The 13,372-nt window shown below is 51.2% G+C and overlaps 1 protein-coding gene across 1 annotated transcript; it reads right to left on the bottom strand.

Annotated features, from left to right (window-relative positions):
• Nucleotides 1-12,359: 12,359 nt before the first annotated feature.
• Nucleotides 12,360-12,695, bottom strand: RPRML (reprimo like; the record flags this gene model as incomplete). The annotated part of the gene is made up of 1 exon (XM_080360017.1): nucleotides 12,360-12,695. The coding sequence occupies one exon, from the start codon at nucleotides 12,693-12,695 to the stop codon at nucleotides 12,360-12,362; it is 336 nt and encodes a 111-aa protein (XP_080216143.1).
• Between the last annotated feature and the right edge of the window lie 677 nt (nucleotides 12,696-13,372).

The following is a 13,372-nucleotide window of genomic DNA, read 5'->3' as shown; positions in this document are numbered from 1 at the left end:
AGCTTTCCTGGGGCCACTCTCTGGAGCCCTCCCTGTTTGTTTCTTTCACAAAATAACTTGTATGAGACTGCTCTCACACTTTGCCCAGCGAAGCAATGCCAATATTAGATCTGTTAGCTTCCTGCCCTTTCCTGCCTCCCTCTACCAACTCTGCTTCTGGTTGGAAAGAGCAGAGAGGGAGGGACCTTGAGTAGTTGGAGGAGCTTTCTGCTTAATTGATTTCACAGTTGCTTTGCTCCCCATCCCAGGAAACAGTTAATTCTTCCATTATCCAGTCTGCAGAGTGCCACATCAAAGACCTGTACTATGCTACTCAGAGTAGACCTGATGAAGGAAAAGGATCGGAAAGATCAAGGATCTCTGCAGCTCAGAACTCAAGACGGGCTTAATGCCACCATCCCACAGGCCACCAGAGTCACAGGCCAGCCCTCCTAGACGCTGTGTCTTTACAGATATGTTTGGGACTGTTGTTCTTGATGCATGGCAGTGTGGAGAGGGATGAAGCCCTGGGTACTGTCCTGAAGCTCTATGTCCTCACAGCCCCGCTCCCAAAGGATCCCTCATCTGGGAAAATGTAAGCCCAGGAGGCTGAGCTCCAGCACCCACGGAGAGGTGGGAGGTCTCCCCAACCACGAGATGTTCCTCAGCAGCTCAGCTCCATCTCCTTGGCACCTCTCAGCAGATGCTGGCCCGGTAGAACTGGACGGGTGCCGGGCTCTTACAACACCAAGGAGTTCCCCTGGGGCCAGGCGGTGCAGCCAGGCACTGAGCAGCACTGGATAAAGTTCTTTTCTCCTGCCAATGTTACCTCTGTGGGTAAATAAAGCCAGGCACAGGCTGGCATTGCTTTTACACACTCCCACGCATGTGAATCCCTGCATAGCAGAATAATACTGGACAATAATAACCAGGACCTTCTAGGGAGGTCTGAAATACCTCAAAACCGTGGCTCTGCCCAGCCCCTGCATGTCCCACCTTGCCTTATTCCTAAGCCCCGGGATGTCTGTGGCGTGGCAAAGGCAGGATGTGTTTAATCATGACCACTCTGCTTTTGTTTGTTATAGGTTTTGTACCATCCAGAGAGAACGAGGGGGCTGAGCCTGCTCCCCACAGCATTCTTAAGCCCCACAACATCCCTGTTCCCCCACACGCAGGTCTGTGACACAGAGTGACAGCTCGGGAGCCAAGGCGGGCAGGGGGGGCCCCAGTCTGGCTCGGTGGGGTGAGCAGGGAGGATGCTGGCACTGGAAATAGCAAGTAATTTCCATTTCAATGCTCCTGCTGTGGGAAAGGCTGGGCCTGGGTGTGTGGGTGCAGACCAGCTCTGTCTCTGCCTCTTCCTACCCTGTGCTGCTTCTCTGCAGAATTTTCTTGACATCATACCTGCCCTGCTCCCTCACCTTCATATCTACCCACCACTGTCTCTTTTTCTTTATTCTCCTGAACCGTCTTTAGATGGATCTTGAGTTATGCATCCCAGGGCTTTGAGGAGGCAGTGAGTGACGCACCTATTGTGACATTGATTTTTCATCAGCCTCTCTGAATCCAGTTTCCCTGTCCTCAGAAAAGAGGTTCTGGCTGCCTTAAACACCAATGATCCCCACTGCCCAATGCCAGACCCTTGAATTCAAGAGAGCTCCTTCCTTCACTGCAGGCAGGAAGGGACAGAAGAGCCATTGCTGAGCTGTTCTGAGTCCGTATATCTGTCCATCCCTTCTTGTCTGTCTCCCTGCTGCCAAGGCAGAGGAGTGTGAGATCTCCTAGTGGAAAAACAGAGGGAGAAGGGGGAGAATTGCCAAGTGCAACAAGGCAGAAGCAGGAGGCAGAGAGACGCTGTGCCAAACAGAGATGTCAGTCACTCCTTCCGCACCGGGCAGGCTGCAAAGGGAGCTGGTGTCCTGGCAGCCGAGCAGGAGCTGCTCTCTCCTGCCATGGAAACTGAACCCACAGCGAGCAGCAGCAGCCACCGGCACGGGCTGGTGTGGTTCAAACCATGTCCCTGAGTAGGGTCAATCCTGCTTCCCCTGAGCTGAAGGGGCTGCAGCACAAGTGTGATGGAGCGGCTGAGGGACCTGGGGGGGTTCAGCTGGAGAACAGGAGCTGAGGGGAGACCTTCTGATCTCTGAACTGCCTGAAAGGAGCTTGGAGCCAGGGGGGTCGGGCTCTGCTCCCCAGGAACAAGCGCCAGGAGCAGAGGAAACGGCCTCAAGTTGCACCAGGGGAGGCTGAGGTTGGATCTGGAAACAATTTCTTCCCCAAAGGGCTGTGGGGCATTGGAACAGGCTGCCCAGGGCAGTGCTGGAGTCACCATCCCTGGAGGGTTGGACAGATGGACATGAGGTTCTCAGGACATGGGGCAGTGCCAGGGGTGCGGGAATGGTTGGACTCGATGATGTTGAGGGTCTTTTCCAACCAAAATGATTCTATGATTCTATGACTGCACTTCACAGTCACTGGCTTCTCTCTGCTCCCTTTCTCTTGCTGAACTGTTCTTCTCACCCTGCTGAATTTTTACGGTATGTCAGGGATCTCGTTCTCCATCTCCCACCACCCCAGTCCTCCTTGAACATCACCATGGTGTTTGTGCCCAGGAGGGGAGGCCAGTGGTCTCTTGCCCAGACACACCAAGTGACAAGCACAGAGACAGAGGAGAGGCAGTGGTGCATCAAGGAGTTTCAGAAACTGGGTTTTATCAAAGCTTTGGCTTGCCCAGAGTCTTCTATAGGTGGTGTGTTGGTTCTGCAAGATTAGCCAGTATTGGACACCGGTTTGCAGAAGACCTTGGTCTAGTTTTCCTGGCCAGCAGTCAGTGCAGGCAGGTTGTGGGGTGGCTGTTCAGTGGTTCTACAAAACCAAACACCCCACCTCAACCACCGGTTCATTTCCCAGCCCCAACTTCGGCACAAATTCCTGTAAGAGAAGGCCTTAAAGGTCACAAAGCATGAGAAAGCTGTGGGAGAAATGTGCACAAGGTGTCCAGCACCTTGCTCCAGCCTTCTGCCGTCTCCCGAGCTCGGTGCCAGCCGTGTTCTGGCGGCACACACCATCTCCAAACACCGCCTCCAGCGCAGGAGACAGCAGAGGAGGAAACACGGAGGTGACATAAAAAACAACGCTTGCTTTCTTGGCCATCTGTCACAGTGTCGCAGGCGCCTTCCCAAACACATCCCAGCTCAGCGCCGGCTGGGAAAAACAGGGAGTTATTTTGGTTCATCAGCATCCAGCCAGAGCGGGAGGTTGGATCCCACGTAGCGAGCTGGCAACGTTCAGCATCAGGACTGGTGGCTTTGACGCTGGGGTGGGACACGGCACCCTCTGCACCCCGAGACACCTGTGGGGTTCAGTCCCTGCAGGAGTGTCCACCAGCATCTCTGCTGCTCCGTGCTGCGTGTCCCCAAGTGCAGGGCTGACCTTCTTGGTGGAGAGCTGGTTTTCCTGAAGATTCGGCTGCAATCTTGAGGCTGCGGTGAGGCCACTGCCAGCTGGAGGATCCCGTGTTCCCACTTGTCTCCCCTGCGATGGCACTGGCAGCAAATGGATGCCCATTGTGAGTGAGGTCAGGGAGCTGATCCAGAGAACTGAGGACAAAAAAACACGCATTATTCTGCCAGATCAGCTCCCTGATCTCCCTCAGTGATGGGCATGGAAGAGGGGATGGGAGGAGGGAACCCCCTTCTCTGGCAGCTGCCTGCACTGGGGTGCAATCATAAAGTCGCAATTTAGAATCGTAGAATTGTTTTGGTTGGAAAAGACCCTCAAGATTGAGTCCAATCCTGGCACTACCCTCTGTCCCTGAGAACCTCATGTCCGTCTGTTCAGCCCTCCAGGGATGGTGACTCCAGCACTGCCCTGGGCAGCCTGTTCCAATGCCCCACAGCCCTTTGGGGAAGAAATTGTTCCCAGATCCAACCTCAGCCTCCCCTGGCGCAACTTGAGGCCGTTTCCTCTCATCCTCTTCTTGCCCCTTCCTAGTTTTCGCCCCCATTTTCCCTTAAATTTGTTCCATTTGACCAGCTGAGACAACCTCTCTGTGAATTCAGGCTATTTCAAGGAAACTCTTCCACTTAAAAATATGCTAGGGTAACTAATTCTAAGCCATTCTTGTCATGATTTGCTTTGTGTGGGTCTCCTGCAAGTTATTATTTCCTCCTGAAATCCCAAGCTCAACATAGGAGAATTACCTGTCTTTTTAATCAAGAAATTATTTCAGCTGGGTAATGAATTGCCTGAGAAATGAATACGGAAAAAGCCAAAGCCCTCCAACAGAACAGCCTCCAGCTTTGCGCTATTAATGCTCGTTATGAAATGTGTCAAAACTCCGCCAGCCTTCACCGTGTCTGCGCTGGGGACTCTGCCTCGTGATGAGGAAAATGAGAAGACAGCGGGGGAAATGTGCTTGAGGAAAACATCTCCCGAAGGCCAGAGAGCTCTGGCATGGCTGCTGCATTCGAACTGAACACAGGGAGCTCATTGTGCTGTGCTGGGGTTGAAACTGGTCCCCAGCACCTCACTGGTTTGTCTGCAGGCTGCCAGAAACCTGCCGAGCTGCTGAGGACAGGCTCTTGTGCACAGTTCCTTGTGCAAAGCTCTAAGTTGGGTCCTGTGCTGAATACACACATAAAGCAGCTGAGATTTTGTCCCGAAAAGGGATGTTGGGCATTGGAACAGGCTGCCCAGGGCAGTGCTGGAGTCACCATCCCTGGAGGGTTGGACAGATGGACATGAGGTTCTCAGGACATGGGGCAGTGCCAGGGGTGGGGAACGGTTGGACCCGAAGATCTTGAGGGGCTTTTCCAACCAAAATGATTCTATGACGATTCTATGCTGAGGTTTGGCATTGCTGTTCTTTGATTTTTTCATCCCACAACCCCTGCATGTCAGGAGGGAGCTATAAAAAGAGAGTTTGGCTCCGTGGATCCAAGCGGCCAGCTGTGTTTCTTTGTGTTTTGTTGCCAAATGTTGCTCCCTCCTGCCTGTTAAAGGGTAACCTGGCATATACCTTGCAGAGAATAATGGAGCTATTAGTCATCCTGAAGCCCTGAAATAAGACACCTGTCGGCAGCAGGCCAGAGGCATTTAAAATAACTGTGCATGTGGCAAATTCCTCAGTAGCCGAGGTTCTCGGTCATTCCTCTCCCCCTCAGCCTTTGCTGCTCCTACTAGAGCCAAGGAGAAAGTCCTGGGTTTATTGTGGCTCATTCATCAGTGCTGGAGCCTTCATCTCTAGTGCAAAGTGCTTTGAAATCAGCACCTCCAACACAAGAGGGTGGGAGAGGGCAGAGCCATTCTGTGAAATGTGGTCGGTGCAGAAGAGCTCTTTGAAATTGCTTTGCAGCCCAAGGGAAGAACAAGATGTCAGGTCTTGAAACTCTAGCACCATCCAGAGCTCCCTGCCATCACAGAGCTCCCTTGTTTCTTTATTCTTCCCATTCATTTGTGAAGCACATAAACCTGCAAACCGTTTTAAGCCCAAAGCAAAAGAAATATCCCTAGTGATGCAGCCCGGGCAGATGGAAGCATGAATAAAAGCCGCAAACTATAAGAATGGTGCAAATGTGATTAGTATCTCCCTTCTGCAGCTCCCCCTGCCCGCCCCAGTGATTATTATATTTCTGCACAACGAGATGACGAACAGTCAGTGCTGAGTGAAATGTGTGCGTAATTTTTCATCCCCCCCATGCCTTGTTTCCCCAGGCACTTTATAAACTCCGTAATGAAATGCAGCCACCTGGCACACAGCATGCTGCCTCGCAGCGAGAGAGAAGGGAAACTTGAGCCAAGGATGCTGAATAAGTCCGGCCTTTTTCTAGGCATGATCCTTCGAGCGCCACGATGAAAAGAACAACATCATGTTTGTTCCTACCAGCGCGACCTCTCTGAACCATCCTTGGCCACTGCAAAAACTGTTTTCTGCACCAAATACCGAGTCTTTGCTCTATGAAATGGGGATGTGGAGTCTCACCGGGAACTTGCTAGAAAAAAATTGTGTGCATTTGGGCAAAGCAACCTATTTCCTGAAGCTCCTCAGCCGGAATGATTGCTTCACTTTGCCTTGTCACGTTCACGGTGGACATGTTCAGGTTTGTGCAGGTTGAAGGGATCTCCAGTAGATTCAGAGGTTACTAAGTCTATGGTTGCGTTGCCAAGGCACATGTAGAAGTGTCATTCCCAACTCCAATTTGTACCCTTGAGGTTTCCATCAGCCCAGGGCAGCCCTGATAATGAAAAAGAGCTGCTGGAAACCCACCGGCTGAGGCAGACTGAGCAGCTCAGACAGGAGAAGGGGCCACCAGCACAGTTCATAGAACCACAGAAGAGTTTGGGTTGAAGGGACATTCCCAGCTCCCCCAGTGCCCCCCCTGCCATGACAGGGACATCTTCACCAGCTCAGGTTGCTCACAGCCCCGTCCAGCCTGGCCTGGGATGTCTCCAGGGATGGTTCAGCCACCACCTCTCTGGCCAACCTGGGCCAGGCTCTCACCACCCTCAGGGACAACAATTCCTTCCTCATGTCCAGCCTGAATCTCCCCTCCAGGCTGGATGGCTTACCTGTACTGAGAATTCATTGCAACCAATTAGACCAATTTTCAATTATCTGAAAGAACAAACTTCGCTAATTAAAGCCTAATTACATTTTGCCTGCTTCTTCAGCTGTCTTGTCCTATTACACCTGCATTTTGGAATTCAGTGAGGCAGGAGGGGAGTACTCGCAGCTGCACAGAAACCTGTAAGATGTGAACACTTGTGGGGCCCGCCAGAAAGGATGACTCTGGATTTAACCCCACATGCAGGAAAGCTTGAGCCGTGGCAGAGAACCAGCACCAGCTGCCATGGGGAGGGAACAGCACCCTGAGCTGCTTTCACGCGCCTTGTTTCCCTGGAAGATACACAAGCACCTGCATCCATCCTGACACCCACACTTGTGCATGAGGCTCCAACACCAACACAGACACTCAGGTAATGGAACTGCCCCAGAGTAGATGTTTCTCCTGCCTTTTGTTGTTTATTGCCTCGATCATCTCCACTTCCACTGTCACATCTATCATGGTTGAGATGGACAAACGACATAGACCAAGTTCTTCCAGGATGCAAGTAGTGGACGCCATTTATTGCCACAAGTGCATTTGTATACAGTTTTACCAATTAATGTGTTTCTTCACTATTGGTTACAAGTTGCATCAGTAACATCTCATTAGCTAATTTTGCTATCATCAGTGTTACTCTTCTACTCCCTTCTCTCTCATGAGTACATCCCTTCTCTCTCACAGATACACCTTAATATCTCAGGATACTCCTTTACTCCCATCTTTATCATGGGTAAACCTTAATATCTTCAAGGCTGATCTCTGTTCCCATCCTACAGACCCACTGTAGTTTCCCCCCCCACATCCAACAGAATGAGGTGATAACTCATGTCCTCATGTTCTCCTTTCAGAAGAACTGGAGCATCACAGGAAGGATGGATCTTGTTTCCTTTCCTCCTAGAGTCACTCAGATCAAAACCAAAAGTGTCGGTGCTCACCGAAGGCACATATCAGCAACGCACACCTGGTGCTGCATAAATCATAACCAGCCAGTGAGCCCACATGGAAAGGAAGGGCAGATCTGAAGGGGGATGCTGGTGCTGTGTCCTCTAATCTCACAGCTCGTCGCTAGGAGAGTAAATCCAGCTGCAGTGATGGTGCTTTCAAAGTTTGTCTCTGGGGCAGAGGAACCCCATTTGTGTGAGACACAGTGTTCAGACAGGTCTTACTATCTCAAAAAGAAGGAACTTGTGCTCTCTATCTGCACTCAACAGAGAGCACTTTGCTCAGATCTAAGGAGATACTCATCCTGCACAGACAGCATGGTCCAAAGCAATGTCCTTGGATGCTCCATGGCCTTTTAGCTCTGTCACTTTGCCACTGCCCAGAGATTGTTCAGGTCAGGCTGTTGGCACAGGTCTGAGCAACACCAAGAACCATTCCCACAAGGTAACGGTATCACCAGTCAAGTTCCAGTGCCCAACAACACCCCCGGTCCTGTTTGTTTTCCTAGTACAGGTGGAGCTGTAAGACCGGCGTTTTATCCTGAGGACTCTAAACGTTCGCACAATCCCACAGCAGCTCTGATTTGGCAAAGAGCAAGGGGGACAACCCGCATTTATTTGGAGGTGAGGAGCTTTCTGTGCCCTGCAGAGCCCAGCAGGAGCGAGCCCTGTGCCAGGAGCGCAGCCCCAGGCAGGCTCACACGTGGGGCCAGGGTGGAACAGGGGACCTGAGGAGCTCCAGCTAAACCACCATCAGCAGCTACAGCAGCAGAGCAGCTGGGAACACACAGAAACTGAGAAAGGTTTTCCTTTCAAACAGGGAAACCGGTAGGCAAAGTCTTTGAAGCTGTGAGGCAGCACTGGCTCTTGAGTTCTGTCATCATCTGGCCTCAGTCTTCCCTTGAGTACATGACTCTCTGACAGAGCTGATGGACTACAGAGGCTTTATTTAGAGGCTAATGGTTCTCAAAGAGTCTATACAAGATAACCATGCCCAGCCGCAGTGGGGATTTATGGAGCGATGTTCCTGAGTAATCACACCGCGTGTTTCAAACCATCTCTCTGCTAAGTGAACCTCTACACCTGCTATCTTGGCTTCATTAATAGAAAACAGGCTCACAAAGCTGCTGATTTAGCCAGCACTAAATTAAAATTCAATATGAGGATCAGCTGGACAGACTTGCTGGAGGCTTGAGAGGGGAGATAGAAGTGCTTTTTTGCCCACTGATGAGAGGGCAGGATGCAGACATAGGAGATTTCCATTCTTGCTCGAAGGTCCTGCGAGGAGCACAGCAGCCTGGATACCTCTGCAGAGCTCAGGAAACCTGTTTTCTTCTTAGGTCTATTGTGTGGCTCTAGGAAAAGTGGTCTGTTACCTCCTTTCCAGCCTGCCTGATCTTGGAGACCAGCTTTGGGAGCTCCATCGCTTGGGATGCAGGTAACCGTGGGCTGGGATCACAGCATCCTTCTGTGGGCCCGGCTGGCGTGAAGCTTGTCCGTGACCGCTCTCCTGTACGCATACACTTGGATAGACGCATGTGTCCTTCCCAGGACACACCTGAAGCAGGTCAGATGTCTGGCAGTGAAACCAGGTGGTGCCAGAGCACCCCAGACCCACCCACAAGAGGGGTCCAGCCCCTCGCCCCCATCAGTACTCGCTTTTGGACCTGCGGAGATCCACTCCAGCCATTCCAACATTTCCAGGGCAACGTGTGCCTGTAACAACGTGGTTCCTTCCACCTACCTGCAGAACAAGCCCAGAAGTGCCAGACAAGAGACAGGAAACTGCTTATCTAATCTGATTTTTTTACTTCTTTCTTATTTTTGGGGCTCTCAGAAATGTGTTCAGTCTGGATTGAGGTTACAACCTGGGTAATGCCTCCCTGCCTAAAAAAAAAAGGCTGTTACCATAACAACCTGACTCTGCGCTTCATTACCATGGCAATTCTCAGGAATTATTAAATACTGTGTATGTTTGGTGCACACACTCCAGTACATCTGGTGCCAGGCTCAGGTTGGGATCCTCCCTTCCCCCTAATCTGTCTGTCTGTCTCATCTTGTTTAACTCTTTTGTTGCCCTCAGCCAGGAGTGCTGGGGCATTAGGGGAGGACGTGGGTGTTGTTTGGGACTTGATTTGGGTTTTTTTCCAGGACTGTATGACCAGGGTTGCTGGATTTTCTCATGTGGCTCAAGCCACATCTTCATTTCTCTGGCTGTAAAATCAGTGGTTACAGAGGCAGAGGCTTTCTCTTTGTGGAAATGCTCTCAAACTCACCTTTCTCTGCTCTTTCCCTGCTGCCTGTCTAGAAATAGGATATTCCAGCTGGAACAGAATCATGGCAAGTGGGGACCAGCCCAGAGACAGGTTTCTGAAGGAGGATTGTGAAGGTCCAGCGCAGGTTGCTCTTGATGGGGGTCAAGAAGCCATTCCCCTTTAGTGGGGAACCACATACTGCCCAAAACCATTATTGTTTTCAGAGAAGGGACGCAGACTAGATGGACCAGTGTCTCAAACCAGTGCAGCCAGTTCCACCAGCATCCACCTAAGCACACCCCTTCTCTCTCTGCCTCTCTGCTGTACTTTATCCAGCAGCATCTCTCAGTCGTGCATGTACAACTCCTGGCACCCCGGTGACATCCTGGAAGCTAATATGCTACAAGCGACAATTAAAAATAATAAATCAAAATAACATTAAATCAGTCCCTTTTAAAAAAAAAATCTGCTTTAATTTTCTAGGGAGCCAGTGAGTTTTCTAGGGAGCCACTTGTGAGTTTAAGCTAAATGAGCAGGCGTGAGATGAAAAAACATGACGATTTCTTGGGAAAGGTAGCAGAAAGAGCCATTATGGTCTGTTTTCTTTATGCAAGCCCTGGAGTGACCAACTCGTCCTCTGGCTGCAGGACTCGTGCCTCTGGGGCAGGGCAGCTGGGTTTTCAGGGTCTGAGATCTCGGGAGCATTGTGGTGACCCAGTGCCCTCCCTTCCAGTGGGCAGGACCCGCACTGGTGTCTGCTTGGTGAGACTGGGATGGGGAAGGAATCGGGGCGGCTACTGGTGAGGGGCTGGAGCACAAGTGTGATGGAGCGGCTGAGGGACCTGGGGGGTTCAGCTGGAGAACAGGAGCTGAGGGGAGACCTTCTGATCTCTGAACTGCCTGAAAGGAGCTTGGAGCCAGGGGGGTCGGGCTCTGCTCCCCAGGAACAAGCGCCAGGAGCAGAGGAAACGGCCTCAAGTTGCGCCAGGGGAGGTTGAGGTTGGATGTGGGAACAATTTCTTCCCCAAAGGGCTGTGGGGCATTGGAACAGGCTGCCCAGGGCAGTGCTGGAGTCACCAGCCCTGGAAGGTTGGACAGACGGACATGAGGTTCTCAGGACGTGGGGCAGGGACAGGGGTGGGGAACGGTTGGACTCGGTGATCTTGAGGGTCTTTTCCAACCAAAATGATTTTATGTTTCTATGCACTAGTTGGGTTTAATCCATCAATACACTGTGCAAACCTTAATGATGGTGCTCAGCAAGTATTGATTAACTACAAAATATACTCTGATCTTGTTCCTCCTTCTGGAAAAGGCAGAGAGCTGTTCTTCTGGATTTACATCCAAGCAGATCAGCACCTCCAGTATCCAGGATTGCCTTCCCGCTACAGAAGTGGAGCCAGCAGGAATATTGTTGGCTCAACAAAACTCCAATTATTTCCATCTCACACCCACAGACAGAGCTGTAATTCCATCACAGAACAAAGGTCAGGAGTCCTCCTCGTCTCACATAATTTAGTTTTGACAGCTCATCAGGATAAGAGGAGCTGGAGATTTGAATTCAGAGGCTGAAATTTTGATTTGCAAGAAGTGTTCAATGCATCTTTATGAATCTCTGCTTCAGAACTGTGCAGATATTTAACACAAGCCTGACATACATAGTCCCTGATGAATATATTTCCTAGTGGTAACAGATACTTGCCTGTGAAAAATGTATGCTACTTTCTGCTTTTAAGAACTATCTCTAATTAGAGTTCGATTGGCAGGTGAGATGATTATATCTGGGACAAGAATTGAATTAACTGAATTCCACATACACAGAGAAACAAAATGAAGACAACACAAAATTCTTTTGAAACAGTTTCTTTTTTTTTCCTGAATATTCACCAGTTTTCAAAAAACTACGAAAACCTCAAGGACTGTAACAACATAGCACTCGGAAAAAAAGGCAGTTGTGTACAAAACGAAGCATGCTGTTGTTTTAGGGTTGAAGTGGGTTTTTGTATTTACCTGGGTTCTTTTCTTCCTTCAGCATAGTGTAAAAGAAGAAAGTGCCAGTTTATTTAGCAGGATGCCCAGAAAAATAAGGAAGAACATGCTTTCCTCGTTACAAAACTCTACCAGAAGGTGCGTGCTTGAGGTCCGAAATACAAACAGACACATTTTGCAGCATGCAGATTTTGTTGTACCGCCCACCCGGCACTTCCCTTCCCCTGCCCCATGGTCAAGGATGTGCTCTGTACGACGCATTTTGCCCTAAATCCCAGGTAGCGGTATCCAAGGTAACAGAAAATAGAGTCCAGATCTGCACATTATCACTGTTTCTGCAAGTTTCATGCAAAACTTCAGCCATTTCTGCATGCAACACGATGCTGGTCGTTTATTGTGCTTCGTACAACTCTGGGGAGATTGCCCCATTCACCACAACAGTTTGTTGACTGGGAAGCACAGATTTGCTTTCCCATGGGCACAGACATATTAAAAGATGCCTTCTCACCTTTCCACTCCCCCCCCGGGGAAAGTGCATCTCAGCACCAGATCTGGACAGGTCACTTGCCTACAAAAGCCTAGTGGCTTCAGTAAAGTCCCATGATCGCAGCTCCCACATCCTTGGAAGGTCTTCGGTCCTTCACCAGAAAGTTAATCATGCTCTCCGACTTGATGAGCAAGTTGCAGCCCAGAAAGAAGATGCCGAACATGACAGTCAAGGAGAGGACGCAGAGGACAGCGATCTGCACCACCCGTGTGATGTAGAGGCTCCTCTCATCGGGCGCCAGCACCGAGGAGCCGCCATCGGTCGCCAGCACCGAGCCGGTCCCGTTGCAACAGGCCATGAGCATCCCCAAGCCCTGAGTCCTGTTGGGGTAAGCCCCTTGCTCTAGGAGAGTCTGGTTGAAAAAGGAGCCGTTCATGGTCTATGATCCCAAATTTCTGGGGAAGGCAAGAGGAACTCGGTGTCCCCCTGCCCACCCTTCACGCTCCAAACCGCCTCCTGCCTTTCTTCTCACCACCCTGGGATGGAGGAGAAACTTCCCGAGCAGGTGGGAAGGGAATTCGTGCAGCGGAGGGATGCTCCGTCCTGGCACCGGCAGCGTTAGCACGAGCCCCCAGCCAAAGAAAAAGAGAGAGAGAGGAAAGACGAAGGGTGCACGGGGGAGAGGATGGCAATGGAAGATTGTCCCATGTTCCTTGTTCTCGCCGCTCCCCCGAAGCTGCCACCTTGTCCCCACGGGAGGGAGAGCTGGTTGCTGCCGGCTGGGAGCTCCACAAATGCAAGTTCCAAGCTCAAGTCTTCACTGTGTTCAAAGAAAGAAAGAAAATGAACAGCAACTCCACCCCCTTCCAGCCCCCCCCAGCACCGCCTTCCTCCCCCTCCACTCCCACCCAGGCTGCCCCCCCCTTCCCCACGCGTGTGCACCCCCACGGGTACCAGCACCCACCCCTGTGCCACCCACCCCCAAAGCCCTGCACCCAACTCGTTCTTCCCCCCAGAGCCCCCACCTGCTCCCAGAACCAGCCCGCAAGGTCCCTGATGGTCCTGGGCCGCTGGCAGGTCCCCGTCCGCCCCCACGCTGGCTCCCCTGAGTAT

Source organism: Nesoenas mayeri, assembly GCF_963082525.1.
Source record: "Nesoenas mayeri genome assembly, chromosome: 26".
Classification (NCBI taxonomy): domain Eukaryota; kingdom Metazoa; phylum Chordata; class Aves; order Columbiformes; family Columbidae; genus Nesoenas; species Nesoenas mayeri.
Note: the sequence above shows the minus strand (reverse complement) of the source record. Positions and strands in the feature narration are given on the sequence as shown.